The sequence below is a fragment of the Paroedura picta genome, chromosome 12 (genome assembly GCF_049243985.1).
Source record: "Paroedura picta isolate Pp20150507F chromosome 12, Ppicta_v3.0, whole genome shotgun sequence".
NCBI classification, from domain to species: Eukaryota; Metazoa; Chordata; class Lepidosauria; order Squamata; family Gekkonidae; genus Paroedura; species Paroedura picta.
In genome coordinates this window covers 21,794,024-21,812,143 of record NC_135380.1, presented here as the reverse complement: position 1 = coordinate 21,812,143, position 18,120 = coordinate 21,794,024, and the positions used below count along the sequence as shown (strand labels likewise).

Sequence of the window (18,120 nt, the reverse complement as noted above, 5' to 3'; positions counted from 1 at the left end):
ATGATAACCTCATCAATGGGGCATTCCAGGCAAGAGATAGGCAGGGGTAGTTTACCATTACTATTCAGGCTGCAGCACTATACTAAATTGGGTGTAAGTCAGCAGTTTTCCCTTGCAACCTGTAGAAGAGGCAGCTTCTCCATAATTCACTGCTGCCCTCTGCTGACAAGAAAGCCACTCTGCTCTCTTACTCATTGACTCTTAGAAAAGGTCCTAACCAATCAGGACTGAGGTGTTGATGATGCTACAATATAACTAGGAACCTATTACAACAGCCTCTTTTTAAAATTTGGGACATCCATTTTCACTGGTAGAAATATAAAAGTACAGGTATCTGCATGCAAGTGATTGGAGCATAGCAACCTCTTGCAGTAGTCAACTGAGTATTGGCTTTGGGTTGGGAGGCATTCAAGGGGCAACGGAAGCTACTGTATAAATGGATTTCCCTATATGGCAACCCAAAACATGTTATGTGGGAGACTTCTCTTTCTGTACATTCAATTCAACTACATGGCAATTTAATGTCATCTAGAGAAAAAGAAACTCTAAGCAAAATGAGGTTGCTTGGAACATCTTTGTGTTATGTAATTGTTTTCTCCAGCTGTCTGCATGCTGATTGGTGAAGGAAAATGAAATGCAACAGTACAGGCTGTGACATTTTAATGCAAGGTTCAGTGGAGTATTTTAAAAGTTGTAAGCTGCTGTGGTAGCCCACACAAAATCTGGAAACATTACATAATGCCTTACACTGGGGCCAACTCAAACAACACAAAGTACTGTGAAGGCTTTAAAGTTTTATAGATCCCTTCATCAGACAGGAGATATAAACAAAGGACACCCAATTAATGATATTATATTGTTCTAAAAAAAACACCCATGCATTAGAATGAACACTTTTATAGTATTTCCTCAAAGAATCTCCCTGATATCCACCCTCCTATTTCCAGCATTCATTACTCATTGGCACTAGGACAGTATGCAGGGACATAATGCATAGTGACAATTATCTAGCAATAAAGGTAATGACCAATTGCTTGAAGGCCAGACCATGAAGACCCAGGTTCCAATCCCCATTCTGGCATGGAAGCTCACCAAGTGATCTTTTATTTATTTATTTATTATATGTATATACCACCCTTCCCGGAGGCTCAGGGTGATTATCTAGTCACATAATCTCAGCCTAAGCTATCTCACAGGTAAGGAAAAATGGAGAAGAGGAGGCCATAAGTTGCTTTGGGTCACTTAGTGGGGAGAAAGGTGGAATATAAGTAAAATTCATAAAGAAATATAAGGGGGCTGCACATTCAAACCATTCCCTTCACATAACAACTGATGTTGCTTGGCTTGCAATACTGGCATAAAATCGCCTCCCCCTACCCCACACCTACAGCTAAGGTGTCCAGCATCCCGAACTCTGCGACCTCGTGATGTCATGAGGTAAGGCCAACCTAGAACATACTGAGTAGAACATACCCTGTGGCTTTACAGATAAAACTCCAAGTACCGGGGTACAGCCTTCAGCCTCCAAGTACAACAGTGATCACAAGCAGCCAGCAAATGCGCCTGAAAAATCAACCTTCGAATATGGAGGGCCCCTTCAGTCGCCATGGCAAGCAACAGGAAAACAGTTACAGGTAAGGGGAGTGGAGGTCATTTTCCTCTCGACTGGAGATTTAATGCAGGATGTCTTTGTCGCTCTCTCCCTACCAAACCACCCCACTAATAAAAACACATTAAAACAGTGCCTCGGACGGCCTTCACTTCAGGGCAGGCGAACCCCAAAGCACCCTCTGGGATTGCTAAAGCTCGAGGGTTATCTCCGATCTCAGGGCTGGCCTCCCCGTCAGCGGTTTGCTTCTTGGCACGACCAGCCACTCTACCCAATCCAGGGCGGAGGAAGACCTCCCCGTCGGAACTTCCGTCACAACACCTCGCCACCGGAAGCTCGCCGGGCCGCCGCTCTAGCCGTACTTCACATCTATGCCGCCCGCAGGGCCTACTTCCGCTCCTATGCGCACTCCCTCTTCTGATTGGCTAAGAGCCTGAGCGTCCGGCTTGCTTCCCTATTGGCCGGAGGCCACCTCCGGGGACGCGCCAGGCGGGGGGCGGCGGAGGCCGAGGGGGCTCCGGGAGCCGCCATGGCGGGCCGGGGGCCGGTTTGCTACGTGCTGCTGTGCGGCCAGGCGGCGCTGCTGCTGGGCAACTTGCTCTTGCTTCAGGGCGTCTCTCGGAGCCACCAACACAACGCGACGGAGAGTCCGACGCCCGGCCAGGAGCAGCCGGCGGAGACGCCACTTATAGCCGCCGCCGCCTCGTCGCCCTCTTCCTCCTCCCGCACCTGGCTCTACCTGGGCCCCTACGCGCCCCTCGTCCTCTGCGACCACCTGTAAGGGGCGGGGCCTGGCTGGCGTGGAAGGGGCGGGGCATGAATCTGCATGGGTGGGGAGGGAAAGTGAAAGGGGCGTAGCCTGTCGGCTTCTACATTAACGGGGGGGGGGGGGGGGCAAAGGAACAGGACTTGGGGTAAAAGTAGGGGAGAAGGAAGGCAGGAAGGCCCTAAGAGGTTGGGCCAAGCCAGTTCTCCAAAGGTGTGTTCGAGCAACCAGAAACGAGTTATGCTTTCACATCATGGTACCTTCACCCTGCATGAGAGCATAAAGGCCGCCAGGCTGGATCAGAGCAGTGGTCTAATTAGTCTTGTCACTGTTGGCATCCGTGGCCAGTCATTCACCACAGGGGAAATGATAATCGGGGTCCTCTGCTATAGCTGACACTTGCAGACTTCGAACCCGGAATCTGACAATGTTTTCTGGGCCTGTTGCCAGACAATAGATAGATTTATCCTCCATAATCTGTCCAATTCCCTTTTAATCGGTGGGAGGCTCATTTTGCAGTGGTAAATCCCAGTAATCAGTTATCTGATGTATGCAATAGTATCTTTTTAATCTACTGCTAGTCAGTTTCATAGGATGACGCTCCCCCCCTCCCCCAAGTTGAGAAACCTTTTTCTCTCTTCACCTTCTCATTACCATGCATAATTTTATATCACAACATTAGTTTTGACTATAAAGTCCTACAATTTCTTATAGTGTACTGTATACTACTGGCTGTGGCAAAATGAGTATTACAACTGTTCGGAAGTTCAGTGTTGCTGTGAGAATGCATTATTTCCTTATTTGTATGAAGGAGTGCTAAATGAGTGGTGTGCAAAAGGGAGTGAAGCTTGTTAGGTTTTGAGAAGGAATTGCAGATGATTTGGATCTGTAAAGAAAATGGCTGTTGCTGTTGTAAAAGCTAAAAGGAATCTGAAGAGTCCAGACTGAGATCTGAAGGCAGGCCTAGTAAGAAGAGGATGAAATGTGTGTGATTAGGTTGGGACTGAAAAGGGAGGGCTATTGGGGAAGGGAGGGAGGGAGGTGGAGGATAAGAGTGCAGGGATAGATAATTGTGACACACAAGCCCTTTAAGATGATCCTTAATTACCATTCACTGGTCTCAGGAGGGATGCTAGAATCATCAAATTGGAAGGTACCTCCAGGGTCATTTAGTCCAACCCCTTGCAGAATGCATGCAATTTGCAGCTACCTGCTCACCCACAGTGACCCCAGTTCCATGTCCAGATGATGCTTCCCTTCCCACAAAAAAAAAAAAAAATCTCTGCAGTCTGGTCTGGTCAGGCAATGTAAATGATCCCTGTCTTCAAGGGAGATGATTGCCTGATGTACTATGGTATCCCCCTTGGTAAGGGTAGCTAAGGAATTTGGGACTAGAAAGGGGCTGAGATGGTGCTTGCCTGTCCAGGAACATGGATATGCCAGGAAATTTACAATGGAGCACGAATTTGAGTTATAGCTGTGCTCTTAGCATGTTTAAAACAGAAAAGTTAAACTTATATTCATGGAACCAATTTTAAATCCATCAAATCAGCTAATAGATCAGCCAGTCAAGAATGTCCCAGTATTAGAAAATCCCACAAACCAGATGGAAAAGACAACTTCTCAGCCTCTCTAGACAATCAAGGAGGAACAATTCCTTATAACTTGAGGAAAGTGATTCCACAGCTACAAGCAAACAGATGTGGAGACATCGAATAGTGGCAAATGCGTATATTTCACAAATAGATGGTAACTGTAGCAGGATTTAATTAAGTTGGCAGAAAGGCTGGTACTAGGAGATACTGTCTCTAATGTGGTTTCCATGGTATGCATGGTTTTCTAGGCCAGTTTAATCCGACTTCAGAGATATAACTTCAGAGTACAGTGCATGTTATTCTCAAATCTAAACTTGCCTTTTGGTTAATTGCAGACCTGAGGAGTTCATTGAATGTGAGGATCCCATGGATCATGGTGGAAACACAAGTGCACGAGATGAAGTGGGCCATGGGTGCCTTAAGGTGTGTCCAAAAAGGGTTGTCATTCCATTTTGCCACATGGGCTATCTATATCTATATATTATTTGGAACTAACATTTTGAATGCTACGTACTGTTCTTGACTTTGTTATAGTTTGGTGGACAAGCATACAGTGATGTAAGCCACACTCAGGTCCCCTGCAAAGCACTGGATGGCATCGAGTGTGCAGGCTCACGGACTTTTCAGCGAGGGAATAAACCATGCATAAAGTGAGTTTCCTTTCTTGGGGATTTTGTAATACAGAAGCCAGAGTTCCACTGATGACTGCGGGTGGTGGGGGGAGAAGAGAGGTGAAGAATACTATTGCAATCTCAGATACCTTCCACCTAAGAAACCTAGCACCATGGTTTTCCAGTGTTCTCACTTGGTCTGGACATTTATTTATTTCAATATTTATACACTATTTTCCCCTTGTGGCTCAAGGTGGCTTACAGAGGTAAGCTGGCCATGCCTCTGGAAGTAAAATCACCACCTGTGTTAAAAGGCTTGAGGAGGACTGGGGGAGGGGCAAGAAGTGGTTTAAGGCTGGAGTAGGTGTGTAGGCTCTGCCCCCTCCCAGGCACAGAAACAACATGAGAACTTACAGGATTGGGGGAGCAATGGAAACAACCAATTCCCTAGTTTGTGGCTGAGTCCATTAAGGCAGGAGGGGAAAGGTAATGGACACCCTTCAGAGCTTCCACCCCCAGGGGTCTGTAACCCCCCCCCCCAAATTGGGAATTCCTAGTCCAGAGTATAAAGCCCTCTTAATACCCTCTTCTAAGAATATGTCTGTAAGCCTAGGAAATAAAAACCTCCTTGTGAAGGGACCAAGCCTGGGTCCTTCTTGAGTTACTGCCTTACAAACTAGCAAGCAGTGCTCAAACTCATGGGTCCCTAAGATTAAATGCACACAAGAAAACCTAAACCCTTTAAAATAAAAGCATAGGTTTATTGAACAATAAAATTAGGAATACTACTTGCCAACACAGTCTCTAGAATTAATTAGAAAAAACACATAGTACCTGGTGCATCATTTGCTGGAGTCCTCCAGAAGGTGATACAGCTTGCTCCTGGTTCCCCCCCAGTTTCTGAACTGAATGCAGGCTTTTACAATTGGCCAATTGCTACAGATAAAAAATTGCAAACACCTGCAAGCTGAAGCAGGCCTACTATTATTCATGTTAACCCTTGGTGAAATTAGGGTGCTTCACCTCCCACTACTAAATAGGATGTCCTCCTCACTTCCTTGGGAAGCCTGTTCCACAAGCTGGGAGTCATTAATGAAAAGGATTGGACTCCGGCAGATGCCAAGCAAGCAGTCTCAGCTGGGAGAGTAGGATCCTCCAGTAAGCCTGAATAGCTGATGCATGGAGACATATGGGAGAAGATGGCTTGTATGTCCTTAAAGATTGTGTTAGCTGTTTTCACACCTAAGAGCAAACATTACCACTGCTGCCCATTTGTTTAGAGCATGCCAGATGCAGGTCCAATCCTGTAGCTTCATTCTTTAAACATCCTATGTATTTAACACAGTTTCATTCCTGTGGTCACTGGAGGGAATCATGAATGAAAATGAAGATTAGATTTGACATTTATATTCCCAGTTCCTTCTGTTAATGAAAATGACAGTATGACTTTTTTCCTAACTTTGCTCTGCCATAGGTACACCGGACACTACTTTATAACCACTCTCCTCTACTCCTTTTTCTTGGGTTGCTTTGGAGTGGATCGTTTCTGCCTGGGGCACACCGGCACAGCAGTGGGGAAGCTTCTCACTCTTGGAGGACTGGGAATTTGGTGGTTTGTGGACTTAATTCTTCTAATCACTGGAGGACTGATGCCCAGTGATGGAAGCAATTGGTGTACAATTTATTGAAAAGCAGAAAGCTTGCAACTCTGGACCTCAACTGAAAAAGGAAATAAGGGGGAAGTCTTAACTGGACACTGTTGGAGATCTGATGCGTGACTTCTGCTCTATTGTAACAAGACAGTCTATATTGGTGTACTCCTTTTACGCTGAAATGCTTGCCATAGAGCCTCATCAAATGGAATTAACAGCAAAACTGCTAATTCCAATGTACATACCTCATTCATTGAATGGAAGCAGTACTTGTTCCTAGGCGTAACAGATTGGGAAGATTTCTACCGTTGTAGAATAAGCCAACTCAATGGATTGACACTGTAGTAAAGGTATTGTATTACTCTCCTTAACTTTTCTGTAGCATTCCAGGAGGTACTAAGATAGAAATTATGGTTTACCACAATCTGCTTAATCCTAGTTAGCACTGCTGTTCAATTTAGAAGATAAAAACAAAACCATGGATCAAGTGTTGGTGAGACTTCTTAAGGCTAATATTGCAAAGCATGCTGCTGTTTAACATTAAGTGAAGGTGGGAACACTTCCTTTTAAAAATTAAAGTCTCAAAAGCCTGTTAAAAGGTGAAAGCAGCTCATTTCTCCCTGGAGGAAAGGAGCTAGTCCTTGCTTTGTTTTTAACAGACAGGTTTTACAGAAGGTAGAAGCAGTGTCACTCTTGGACCAAGTTTGTCTTCTAAAAAGTTGGTGTAAGGGAAAACAGCTATAAAACAAGATTCAAGTGGGTAGCCGTGTTGGTCTGAAGTAGCACAACAAAAATTATATATTTAACAACTATTAGGGTCCAGAAGAATGGCGGGGCAGGGGGGAGTCTAGGGAATGCTGATACGGGCTGGAGTCTCCAGGGGTTCACTAGTTCTTTTGAGGAGGGCAGGCAATCTGATGTGTTGTTTTTTGATCTTGCAGGCAACAGTTGGCAGTTGAATTCCACAGTGTTCCATATCTGATCCTCCCCCACCCTCATGGATATTGGAAAACCCCATATTCCCTTATGGGTTAGAGTTTGTGGCCAGAGGCTCTCATCTTGGGAGAGGACATGGGGATCAATGATCTTCAACTTCTATCTGTCTATATAGTTGTATGGAAATGTAGCTTTTTGCTATTTGGTCTCACTGGGATGGAAGGAACTTTAAAAAGAAATTAGCCTCTTGCACATTCTTGACGTATACTTTGTACATATGATCACCCTCCTCCCCTCCATGACTCCTGTTCTTGGGTTGTAATTTAACATTTCACCCATTCCTTTGCTGTAGAAGGGCAACTTTTAATCAATTTCGTCTGGAGTCACTGTCAAGATGGCATCTTCATTTCCTCGCCGCACCACAATGGCCAGAGTGCTGGTATTTTGCACAGCATCTGATACATCTTGGGTTGAAGTGACAGTTTTCCCATTAATTGCTATGATGACATCGCCATCTCTGAGGCCAGCACTGCAACCAAAACCAGACAGCAGTTTTACTTATTTTTTTACCTACCATGGTGAGAAGGTCAGCAATGCATACCTATCAAAGTTCTTGCAGGTTCATTTCTGAGCTTACAAAGAAGACTATCCCCTTAAAAGCTGTGTCACAAGGGGACATGACACGGGGGGAGGGGGGGGGCTTAGGGCTTGCTACACCTTGGCATTCTAGGTTGTTTTCTTTATAGAGATGAAGCCACCAAATTTTATCATAATAGGGTAGATGGTCCAAGAGAAGATAATACATGTTTATAGCTTCATGATTACACTTTACTTGTTACTTGATACGTTACATAAATCTCTTGCCAGTGCTACTAGAAATGGAGTAATATTCACAGAAGAGGCAGAGGGCAAGTAATGCTACTTAAGAGTTCTTTTCTAATACTTCTGCTTCTAAAAGGATGAATTGACCATGTTCACGCAGCAACTGTTGCAGCTTAGTAAATGCACTTTAAAGCAAATGTTTTCAAGGGCTTGTGTATGAGTATTTTGAGTTTCAGCAAAGTCAGCAGGCAACTCAGTGTCTCAGACTAGATACGTTCTACATAATTTTCCTACTGCAAGGAAGCCTTCCTTGAGACAGAAGGTGCTCTCTCTCATTGGCAGTCTTCAAGTAGCAGCTAGATAAACAATTGTGTAGGGGATGCTATAGGCTGATCCTGGATTGTGCAGAGGTCTGGACTACATGGCCTGCATGGCTTCTTCCATTCCTAATTCCCTTATCTTTGACTCCCTTGCAAGACTCAAGCTTGCACTTACAACTTCAACTGACAACAAGATGAGTCAAGATGGGCTGGTTCGAAGTCAGGGTACATTCAAAAAATCAACTTTTCTTCTCTTTTGGGTATATGGATATATCTTAAGTACTTCAACAGTGACCTGGCTAAAGGTATCTGTAGAAGCTCATGGGTACATTAAGTCACTACCCATCCCCTTTCTTTAGGAGCTGGTAAAGAATCACTGTGTAAAACCAGCAGTTTACTGTTTATTGCCATTAATAACTAGCACATTGTTCTTTGCCTTATTCAACTAGTTCATCACCATTTCAATACATTTACCAGCACTTGAAGCCAATGCACAGGGCAGAGAAGAGATTAAAAAACAGGAATGTTTCCAGCTGAAAACTGGCCCTGTGTTCTACTTCTGCTCTTAGTTTGAAAATGTTCACGCCACCCAAGATGATCCTTGGTGGGCAGACGCACGGGTGACATAGCGGGAATACTGCTGTCAGACTGAGAAAAGAGGTACTTTCATGTTTAAGACATGTTTGGAGAAGTAAGCCTGATTATTCTTCTGCTTTCTGTCTCATCCCAAGTGATAATGTATTAAGTCATTTACCTTGCAGCAGCTGTTCCTGGAATCACTTCATAGACATAGACCCCAGAGCTCAAGTCTGGGAAATCCCTATCTCTCCGCCTCAGCTCACGGATAAGACTGAGAAGAGAAAACAGGACAGCTCAACCAGGCTATCTCGACAAAGTTACCCCAAGAATTATTAACAGAAGCCCCCCCCTTTCCAGTAGTGAAGTGTGGACATTAAGTGTGCCCAGGGCCTGGATCGAAGACAGCCTGTACTGAAAGACTCCATCCTGCCAGAAAATACAATGAGGGATAGATTTTTTTTTGGGGGGGGGGGGTCTTTCCTTCAATGGGCCTTTTAAAGATGGAAAGCACTTCTCTCAAGTGGCAACATTTCTTCCAATCCCATTTTATCTGCCCTTATTTGAGAATTTTACCTCTTCCTGATTTGTCTTTTGATAAATTGTATGTTAGACTTCCATAGCCCTATCTGGCAGCAGCAGCTTTTTGGTGTCCACTAGAGATCCCCCTCCCCCACACAGGATCTTCCACAGGACTGCCCATGAAGTGGCAGGAATAGAAGGCACCCTCTCAGGCTGGGGACAATCAAAGGGGGCTGCTGTGAAGAAGAGAGTTGAAGAAGAGTTGGTTCTTATATGCCGCTCTTCCCTACCCGAAGGAGGCTCAAAGCGGCTTTCAGTCGCCTTCCCATTCCTCTCCCCACAACAGACACCCTGTGGGGTGGGTGAGGCTGAGAGAGCCCTGATATTCCTGCTCGGTCAGAACAGTTTTATCAGTGCCATGACGAGCCCAAGGTCACCCAGATGGTTACATGTGGGAGAGCGCAGAATTGAACCCGGCTTGCCAGATTAGAAGTCCGCACTCCTAACCACTACACCAAACTGGCTGTGGTGAGTTGACGTGGACATACATATTGAGAGAGTTGGTTGCAATGTATGTAGGCCTTCAGTACATTACAGGTAAGCACCAGCCCCTTGGACTTGAAAACAGTAGGCAACCACTACAAGGACTGCAAAGTAGGTGTCATATGATCTTTAAGGCTTCCCCCGATAACAGACCGGCTGCCACATTTTGCACCAACTTCATCGCTTGAATCTAGGCTCAAGGCCAGATTGAAATGGGTCAAAGGCAGATGTGCCACCCAGATATTTCTTTAACTTCTTAGCCATGACCTGGCTCAATTTTGTCCAAAAGAGTCCGGCCTATAGGTAGCCAACACTTGCATCCAAAATAACCACTACACCAAGTTGCTTCTGACCACCACGCCCGCCAACCAGCCTGAAAAATCAAGACTGAAATGATCCATACAAAAGGGAGCAAGTGAGGCAGCAGACGCCACTACTAAAGAATCTACTGATACGTTCGCACGGAAGTTAGATTGAATCTGAAGATATTTTATCAGTTAATAATCATGGTAAAACATGACAGCTCACAGATAAATTCCTATGTTGTATCTGGGTAGCCACAAGGTGGCTGCTATTAGGTCATAATCCTAAGAAGCAAACTTTAAAGCAAGAGCTAGCTAGAGGAGGAAAGAAATGGAGGAGTTACAGAACTTACTTGAAAGTGAGAGGGAGCATGCGCAATCCCAAGTACCTTTTCTTGGGTCTGATCTTCCCTAAAGAAACAAAAGAGTCAAACGCATTCTCAGTCAAGTAAGCCTACAGACCAAAACCCAAACCATGAGGCCTGGCTCACACAGAGCCCTGGCTTTCTCATCTCACCCATCCTGTGTGAATAAAGCTTCAGCGTTAGTCTGGTCAAAGCTCTGTGAAAAAGTCCACATTGCCCACTAAACAAAATATTTTTCTTATATTTTACAAGTAGGTCCTAAAGTAAATGCTTATGACTTAACTGCTTGCCAAACAAAAACTATTAGAAAGCTAGTCTAGCAAATAGATCAGAAACTCAACAAAAGCTCTCGAGAGTAAGATTCTGGCAGCGGTATGGAAGGAGTTGTTGGCCGGGCCCTATACAAGTGGCTATTGGGTTGTAGCCAGCAATAGCAGCTCACTAGTGCAGGGGCTTGTTCAGGAACTCCTGGTACATTAAAGGCCCAGTCTGCCTCTTTTTCAATATGTATGGCATGAACAGTGCCTACTGATACGGCCTACTTTACATTGCAGGTTCAACACATGACCCAGCAGGCGATGGTTCTTTCCCATCATGCACTCTGTGTACAATGTATAAGCTGAGGAACCATATGTAAACTTTACCTCAGAAAATCAAGACCTTTTAACCAATGATTTTCCCCAATACACTTACCTTTCACCTGACGATTGTGAGAATCTTCTAAGAACTGGCGGATTCGATCAGAGGGGATGGCAAAGGAAATGCCAGCTGTTACCTTCAATGTGTTCATCCCAATGACTTCTCCATCCTGTTGGGAAGGTCACAACAATTGTGACTATACTGGAGGCAGAATTAAGGATACAACTTGACAAAATGGCGCAGGGGATGACATTACCTGAACATTCACCTAAACTCAAGAAGTATACAGTAACAAATCTCTCACCAAGTGAGAGGGGAGCCCTGCTATATTGTGAGGAGAGTACGACAAAGCTAGGGCAATCATAAAGGGAAATTCAGGGAAGTTCTCTGTTTTCAAAACTTCCAATGCAAAATTTGTAACACCACATTGTTTCAAATCGAAGTCGTATTATAACAGGCCAAACATTGTTTGGATAATGGACCAAAACAGCTGCTGTATTTAAGCCCAAGATCTTTGGTAGATTATTTATTAACAGGTATTCCAGATGAAGAAAAGTTTTCCCTACAGCCATACTGTATCGGAATTATGGAAAGAGGGGAGATTACCTTTCTTAGTTTTACATTTGGATATTAACATTTTCCTACCCATTACTATTATGACCTTGTTATATTTAATCTTGGCATGGCATTACTGCTGGTGAAGGAGTGTCTACAGCTCCACACATGTCATTCTTTGGAAATCTAAGCTCCTTTGGAAGGTATTAACTTGAAAGTCAAATTTGGAGAAAGATGGGATCTCTCTTACGTACTCAGGATTATGGAAAATATTTCAAACACTCACGGTTTACAATAAAATTACAACAGAAGAATTCCAGTAGCTACATCAGCTTAAGCAAAATTTGTAGTAAAAGAAAAGCAGCAACAAAAGTCTTACCAAGTTCACCAAGGGCCCACCAGAATTTCCATACTGCAAAAGAAAAAAATTGAGAAGGACGAGAAGAGTTAGATTTTTGATACTCTGTTTTTTCACCACCTGAAAGAGTCTCAAAGTGACTAACAATTGCCTTCCCTTCCTCTCCCCACTCTGTGAGGGAGGTGAGGCTGCAAGAGATCCAAGAGACCAGCTCTAAGAGGACTGACTAGTTCAAGGTCACCCAGTCGGCTGCATGTGGAGGAGTGGGGAATCAAACCCCGTTCTCCAGATTAGAGTCAGCCACTCTTAACCACAATGGCACAGTCCATTTCTTCTGGAAGACTTCATGGGAAACAAATTTTTCAAATAGGTTACAGCCCCTTTGTCTGTGCCAAAAGAGCCTCAGCTAAATGATAGACCAGACAGCGTTGGCAATAAGGAAAACTTGGATGGGAACAACCAAGGAAGATGGGCTGCTATGCAGGGGAAGAAAATGGCTAGCCACTTCTGCTTACCTCTTGCCTGGAAAACCTCATGGCCCTGAGGTCAGCAAAAGTCACGATTTGACAGCACACCATTATTTAAACAGACGTTTTAAGAAAGATCCTAGTCAGATAAGAGGATAGGTTGACAAACTCGCTCCCATCCATTCCAAAGCCCCATATATGCTCCAATGCACTCATAGGGTGTGTCAGTGGAAAGGGTACCCATTTCCCATCAAATGAGGAAGCAGAATAGCTTGTGCACAGAAATACAGATTTTCCAACCTACAGAAGTCAAAGTTCTCTTGTAAGTTCTTTTGTTTCCTGAGAACTGGTATGCAGAAGTCTCAGCCCTTTGTCTATACTGAAGCCATGCAAACACCTATGCTGGATATTAAAACGGAATGGAGAAGTGTTCCTCTTTAGGGAGCAGGTTCTCATAGTGAGGCATGGAGAAGTGTGGAAAGCCAGTCTTTTATCATGCATGATGGGAGTGCAGCTATCAGTTCCCCAGGGGAGGCTCTTACATTAATAATAGCATCTGTTTGGATGTATTCCATAACTGAGTCCTTCAGGCCAAGCTCTTTGCCGTCCCTCTGAGTGCTGCTTACAATTCCGGCTGTCACAGTGTTTTGCAAGGAGAAAGGACTGCCCAGAGCCACCACGAACTCCCCAGGCCGAAGGTCAGCGGATCTGCCCAACAGGAGAACTGGGAGAACCATCTGCACAGTAATGGAAACACTTTAGCTTGTAAACTTGGCTGGTCTCCTGTGGCGACACAGAATTTACTCCAGGTGAGTGAGCAATGAAATGTCAGAAAAACTGTATGGTACAGGCTACAAGTGGACTATTGTAAATTATTAACTGTGTTATGGATTCAACTGAAAATGACTAAACACAAGGCATGAGATAATTGGAGCCACTAGACAGGGTCAATCCTTGAGGCTCAAGGCAAAATATTTGGTACAATATACAACATTTTATGAGAGTTTCCCGCAAAGCCTAAAGCTGCCGTTGTACAACCACCAGAGGCATCCATATCAAACCAGATGAGATCTTCTAGTTGTACTTAATTTGATCCCCCTTTGAAAGTACCGCTGTATCTTCCCCACACCCATAATATGAGTGTATTGAACACCAATAATGCTGATAATGTCCCCAAAGTTCTTAAACAAAAAACCCCACAGATCCCCGCCCCCACCTGAATTTGTGGTACTGAATTTCTGTGGAGGCCCAGGGCATGAGAGTAGCATGGCAGGCTTTCTACCATCTATGCTAAGCCAAACTACTAGCACCCTATTTGGCCCCAGAACACCTAGCCACAGTGATCTATGGGACAGTTACCTCTAGCCTAGACTTCTGCACCTCGCTCTATGCAGGCCTATCCTTAACATTGACCCAGAAACTGCAAAAGGTCCAGAATATCGCAGCCAGGATCCTCACAAGTAGTCTATGGAGGTCCCACATCAGGCCTGCTCTCCAACAACTGCTCTGAATTCCGGATCAGACTTAAGGTCTTGGTAATCACCTTCAAAGCCATACGTACTCTGGGCTCAGTGTACCTGAGAGACCACCTCTCTGCCTACACCCCCAAAAGAGCCTTGCACTCTACTGCATCCAACTGGCTGGTGATCCCTGGCTCCAAAGAAGCATGTCGGACCTCAACTAGGGCCAGAGCCTTTTATGTCCTGGCCCCCACGTGGTGGATTGAGCTCCCTGAAGAGATCAGGGCCCTGCCTGAACTCCCATAGTTCCTCAGAGCCTGCATAAAAGAGTTCCTCCACCAGGTGTTTGGTTGAGGCCGACCGATCCAACATCTGCTCCCCCCCCAAAACCCCTCACCACGATCTGAACTATGGGATCTGAACCTATGGGATCATGGTTAGAAGCTAATGTTATTGTGAAATGTTGTAACTGAAGCTAATGTTATTGTGAAATGTTTTAATTTTTCTTGTCTTCAGTTCTGGTATCCGCTGTTATCATTGTTCCGATGTTTATGATGTTATACTACAAATTAGATACACACTTTTCTTGGATGCTTTGAAGTCCTTCAGGGAAGAAAGGCTGTACTCACGTTGGTGTTTATCTTGATCAGGGCAATGTCCAGCTTGTGGTCGACATCTCGGACTTTGGCATCGAACTTGTGGCCACTCTTGAGCTCCACTTGGATCCTCTGCTTGTTAGTGACAATGTGGGCATTGGTGATGATCAGACCGTCCTCGGACACAATGAAGCCCGAACCGCTGGACACCAGGACCTCTTTGTTCGAGTAAGGCAACCTGTCCAGGGATCACAGACATTGTTCCCACCACCACGGAACTAATCACTTAAGTCAAGGAAGGCCTTAACAAGTAAAGAAAGAGGCAATACTTGCAGAGGAACAAGGGCAGTGAGGAAGTATCCTCAGCTCACTGCCTTCCAAATCTGCCTTTCTCAGTTTTTGAGTGCACTCAAGGGAGACAGAAAATGTCCTGCAGCTTTTCAGACTGGGTCATCTTGAATGGAGAAGGAAGCTGCTGGCTGGCTGGCCAGCCCTCCTGTGATATCACCAATAGCCTCCTATTCAACTCCCAAAGCAGGTTTTAAACCACATGCTTAAAGGAAACTGAGAAACATGAATGAGAGCACAGACGTCACTTGAGAAGCAGGCAGGCCAAGAGGCTGATATAAGTAGACAGAAAGAAAGAGCAAGGGGGGGGGGAAACTCTCCTAAAACTTCAGGTAGTAACTGTCTATTCTCTCACACACTAAAATTGTATTTATTTACATTAGTTATAGTCCACCTTCCAGCCCTGTTGTTACCTGCGGAAGAGTTCCAAGTGCACAACTGCAGGAGCAACCTTCTCAACCACATCAGCAATGAAGTTGAACTTGTAGCGTGGGCTATTGGTATCCACAGCACCTGCAAGACCCAGGATACCTGTATCACTCGCCTGGCATGGAGCTGGCATAACACAACAGGAACAGAATGCCAAAGCAATCCTGAATAGAGTTACATCCTTCTCAGTCCATTGGAATCAATGGAGTTAGAAAAGTGTAACTCTGCCTAGGATGGCACTATGAGTTGTGATCTAGGAGGTTGCCGGTTCAAATCTCAGCCCAGCCACAAACTCTCTAAGTGGCCCTAGGCAAGCCATGCTTTCTTTCTCCTCTAGAGAATAGGGATGGTGAGACTGGCCTACTTTGAAGGGCTGTTGTAAGGCTTGCTATGGGAATGGTATATATATATGAAGTCCTCTGAACTCTGAAAATGCTAATTTCATTACAACGTCATCTGCATGGCCAAGATGCCCTACAAACTAATGTCAGATTGTCAAATAATCCTATGCAATGCTTTTAAATGAAGTCAATTCACGCCTTCAAATATGTCACTTGATCATTTTATACTCAATCACCTGCATGTTGGACAAATCAAAGTTGAAATTATGACAACCTCCACTGAAATAAAGTGTGTGACTTTCTGTCAAACACAGACATATACATGACTTGAAATGCTGTAGTATTTGAAATATTTTAATGTTTGTCACCTTCGGGACCCTGAGTTGGGTGGAAAGGTGGTGTAATAATGTAATAAATAAATAAAAAAAATAAAAAGCAACAAAAATATTGCATTAAAAAAAGTTCTGGATCCTAGAAGGATGAAGGTTTAGATATAAAGAAATGTCCAACCTTAATTAATGAAATTTCTACCTCTGTCAGTCAAACCACAGTCCCCATATCTTTGCCCTCAAAGCAACCACGGAGAAAACCAACTTGTTTGGGGGCTTGATGGAGGAAGTGTTAACTCTTTAACCCACATCGAATTTTTCCAATCAGAAATATTTCATCCTTGCCTTAAAAACCCAGTTTTTCAATTAGGGAAATGACATGAGTTGAGGGTTAATGCTTTTCATATCACAGAGCTGCAGACTTATCCATACCACCCCCCACCCCACCCCCACCCCCTTATGAGTACTTTCTGCAGCTTACTGGGAACTGGCTTCAGACTGCTTGAATCACCTGTGGGCCTGATACCTCCGAGAAGAATGCTTTAGCAGGTATCCGTAATGTCATGAAAAGCATCTGCAATAGCAGCAATGAGCAAGAGCTCCTTAGAGACTGACAAAATTTGCGGCAGGGTAGGTGCTTTCATACATCACTGCTCAATTCTTCCAATACAACAGTGACTCATGAAAGCTCCTACCCTGCCCCAAAGTTTGTTAGTCTTTAAGGTGATACTGGACTCCTGCTCTTTTCTACTGCTACAAACAAACAGGACAAGACATCTTGCTCCTCACACACCTCTTTGCTGCTCATAGGGACACAGGTCTGAAACAGCCTTTACTTATGCAAGGGAGGCCCAAGGAACCTGGACAGTGGCAACAGGTCTTGCTCCATCCATAAGATGCAGTTCCAACTAGCAGCCTCCTTGTTTGTGTGGGGCAGGAGGTTGTTAACCCTTCAACTCTCACTCACTTTCACTGTTCAGAACTGGGTTCCGGGATGTTATCCTTGAACACCAGGCATTTTCCCTTTAAATTGTTTACAAAGCCAAGCAGAGGCTGAAGGATTGACTCCCCACACCAACCTCTAATCTTCCCCCCATCTGTTTGCCCTGTGCTGGGCCCTTCTGTCTCCCTCTACCCATCCATGAGTTCTCCTACTTACTACCTTTCCGTTCCGCTCTTCTTCCAAGGCGAGGCACACCTATGTCTTTCCGCCTTTATCTTATCATGACAACCCCCCTGTGAGGTAGGTTAAGTGGCAGCCTGGGGCCTGGAACCCGGGTCTGCCCGGCCGCACTGGGTTTCCTCACTTTTTTCTCCGCAGCTGCCCTTCTGCACGGCGATGACGGCGGGCTGGTTCCGAAGGCGCCCTTGCTGGTTCTCCGCCCGGAGCACGCAGAGGCTGCGATAGGTGCGGCCGTCGCTGCCGCAGACGGGCAGGGGGGACTCGGCGCACGAGCAGGTGCCCCGCTGCCGGCTCCCCGGGGGCTTCTGGCACTGGAGGCCGTGAGCGCACAGGCCGCCCGGCCCGCACGCCTGGCCCTCGGCGGGCGCGCATTCCCAGCAGCAGCCGCAGCGATCGGGCTGGAAGAGGCCCCCGACGGCGGCGCACGCTTGCGGCGAGCGCGGAGGGCAGCGCGTCCGCGCGCAGTGCGCCGGGCAGGGCGGCCCCGGAGCCGACGGCGCGACCGACAGGGCCAGCAGGAGGAGCAGCGGGCGGAGCAGGGCCGGCCCGCGGTCGGCGGCCATGGTGGGCGCCCGGAGCGCACGTGGAGGCGCTAAGGGGACGCCGCCGCTGCTGCTCCTGCCCTCGCCTCGGGCATCCTCGGGGCCGGCAACTCCCGCCCGGTAGGCGGAGGGCCGCCGCTTTTATAGAGGGCGTCTGGGAGGGCGAGCCCGCGATGCGCCGAGGCCACGGGGGGGCTGCCCGCATGCAACCGTGGGGATCTGGCAGGAGCCAGCAAAGAAAGTTTGACATGAAA

The 18,120-nt window shown here is 45.9% G+C and overlaps 2 protein-coding genes across 2 annotated transcripts; one reads left to right on the top strand and one right to left on the bottom strand.

The window, feature by feature from the left end:
• The first annotated feature begins 2,138 nt into the window (after positions 1–2,138).
• TM2D2 (TM2 domain containing 2) lies at positions 2,139–8,188 on the top strand. The gene is made up of 5 exons (XM_077305254.1): positions 2,139–2,386; positions 4,306–4,393; positions 4,505–4,620; positions 6,056–6,583; positions 7,175–8,188. The coding sequence occupies exons 1-4, from the start codon at positions 2,139–2,141 to the stop codon at positions 6,267–6,269; spliced, it is 666 nt and encodes a 221-aa protein (XP_077161369.1). The 3' UTR covers positions 6,270–6,583; positions 7,175–8,188.
• HTRA4 (HtrA serine peptidase 4) lies at positions 5,319–17,990 on the bottom strand. Its single transcript, XM_077305253.1, has 9 exons — positions 17,449–17,990; positions 15,456–15,555; positions 14,728–14,932; positions 13,181–13,375; positions 12,193–12,225; positions 11,313–11,427; positions 10,608–10,665; positions 9,066–9,161; positions 5,319–7,698 (listed from the first exon to the last, which is right to left on the bottom strand). The coding sequence occupies exons 1-9, from the start codon at positions 17,885–17,887 to the stop codon at positions 7,533–7,535; spliced, it is 1,407 nt and encodes a 468-aa protein (XP_077161368.1). The 5' UTR covers positions 17,888–17,990; the 3' UTR covers positions 5,319–7,532.
• Positions 17,991–18,120: the final 130 nt, after the last annotated feature.

Excerpts from the sequence above, each read along its gene's own strand:
- TM2D2 (XM_077305254.1), top strand. The coding sequence starts at position 2,139 with ATGGCGGGCCGGGGGCCGGTTTGCTACGTGCTGCTGTGCGGCCAGGCG. Across the intron at positions 4,394-4,504 it reads TGGGCCATGGGTGCCTTAAG|TTTGGTGGACAAGCATACAG; the intron begins GTGTGTCCAAAA and ends ACTTTGTTATAG. Across the intron at positions 4,621-6,055 it reads GGGAATAAACCATGCATAAA|GTACACCGGACACTACTTTA; the intron begins GTGAGTTTCCTT and ends GCTCTGCCATAG.
- HTRA4 (XM_077305253.1), bottom strand. The coding sequence starts at position 17,887 with ATGGCCGCCGACCGCGGGCCGGCCCTGCTCCGCCCGCTGCTCCTCCTG. Across the intron at positions 15,556-17,448 it reads GGGCAGCTGCGGAGAAAAAA|GTGCTGTGGATACCAATAGC; the intron begins GTGAGGAAACCC and ends TGGGTCTTGCAG. Across the intron at positions 12,226-13,180 it reads AAACAGATGCTATTATTAAT|TATGGAAATTCTGGTGGGCC; the intron begins GTAAGAGCCTCC and ends TTTCTTTTGCAG.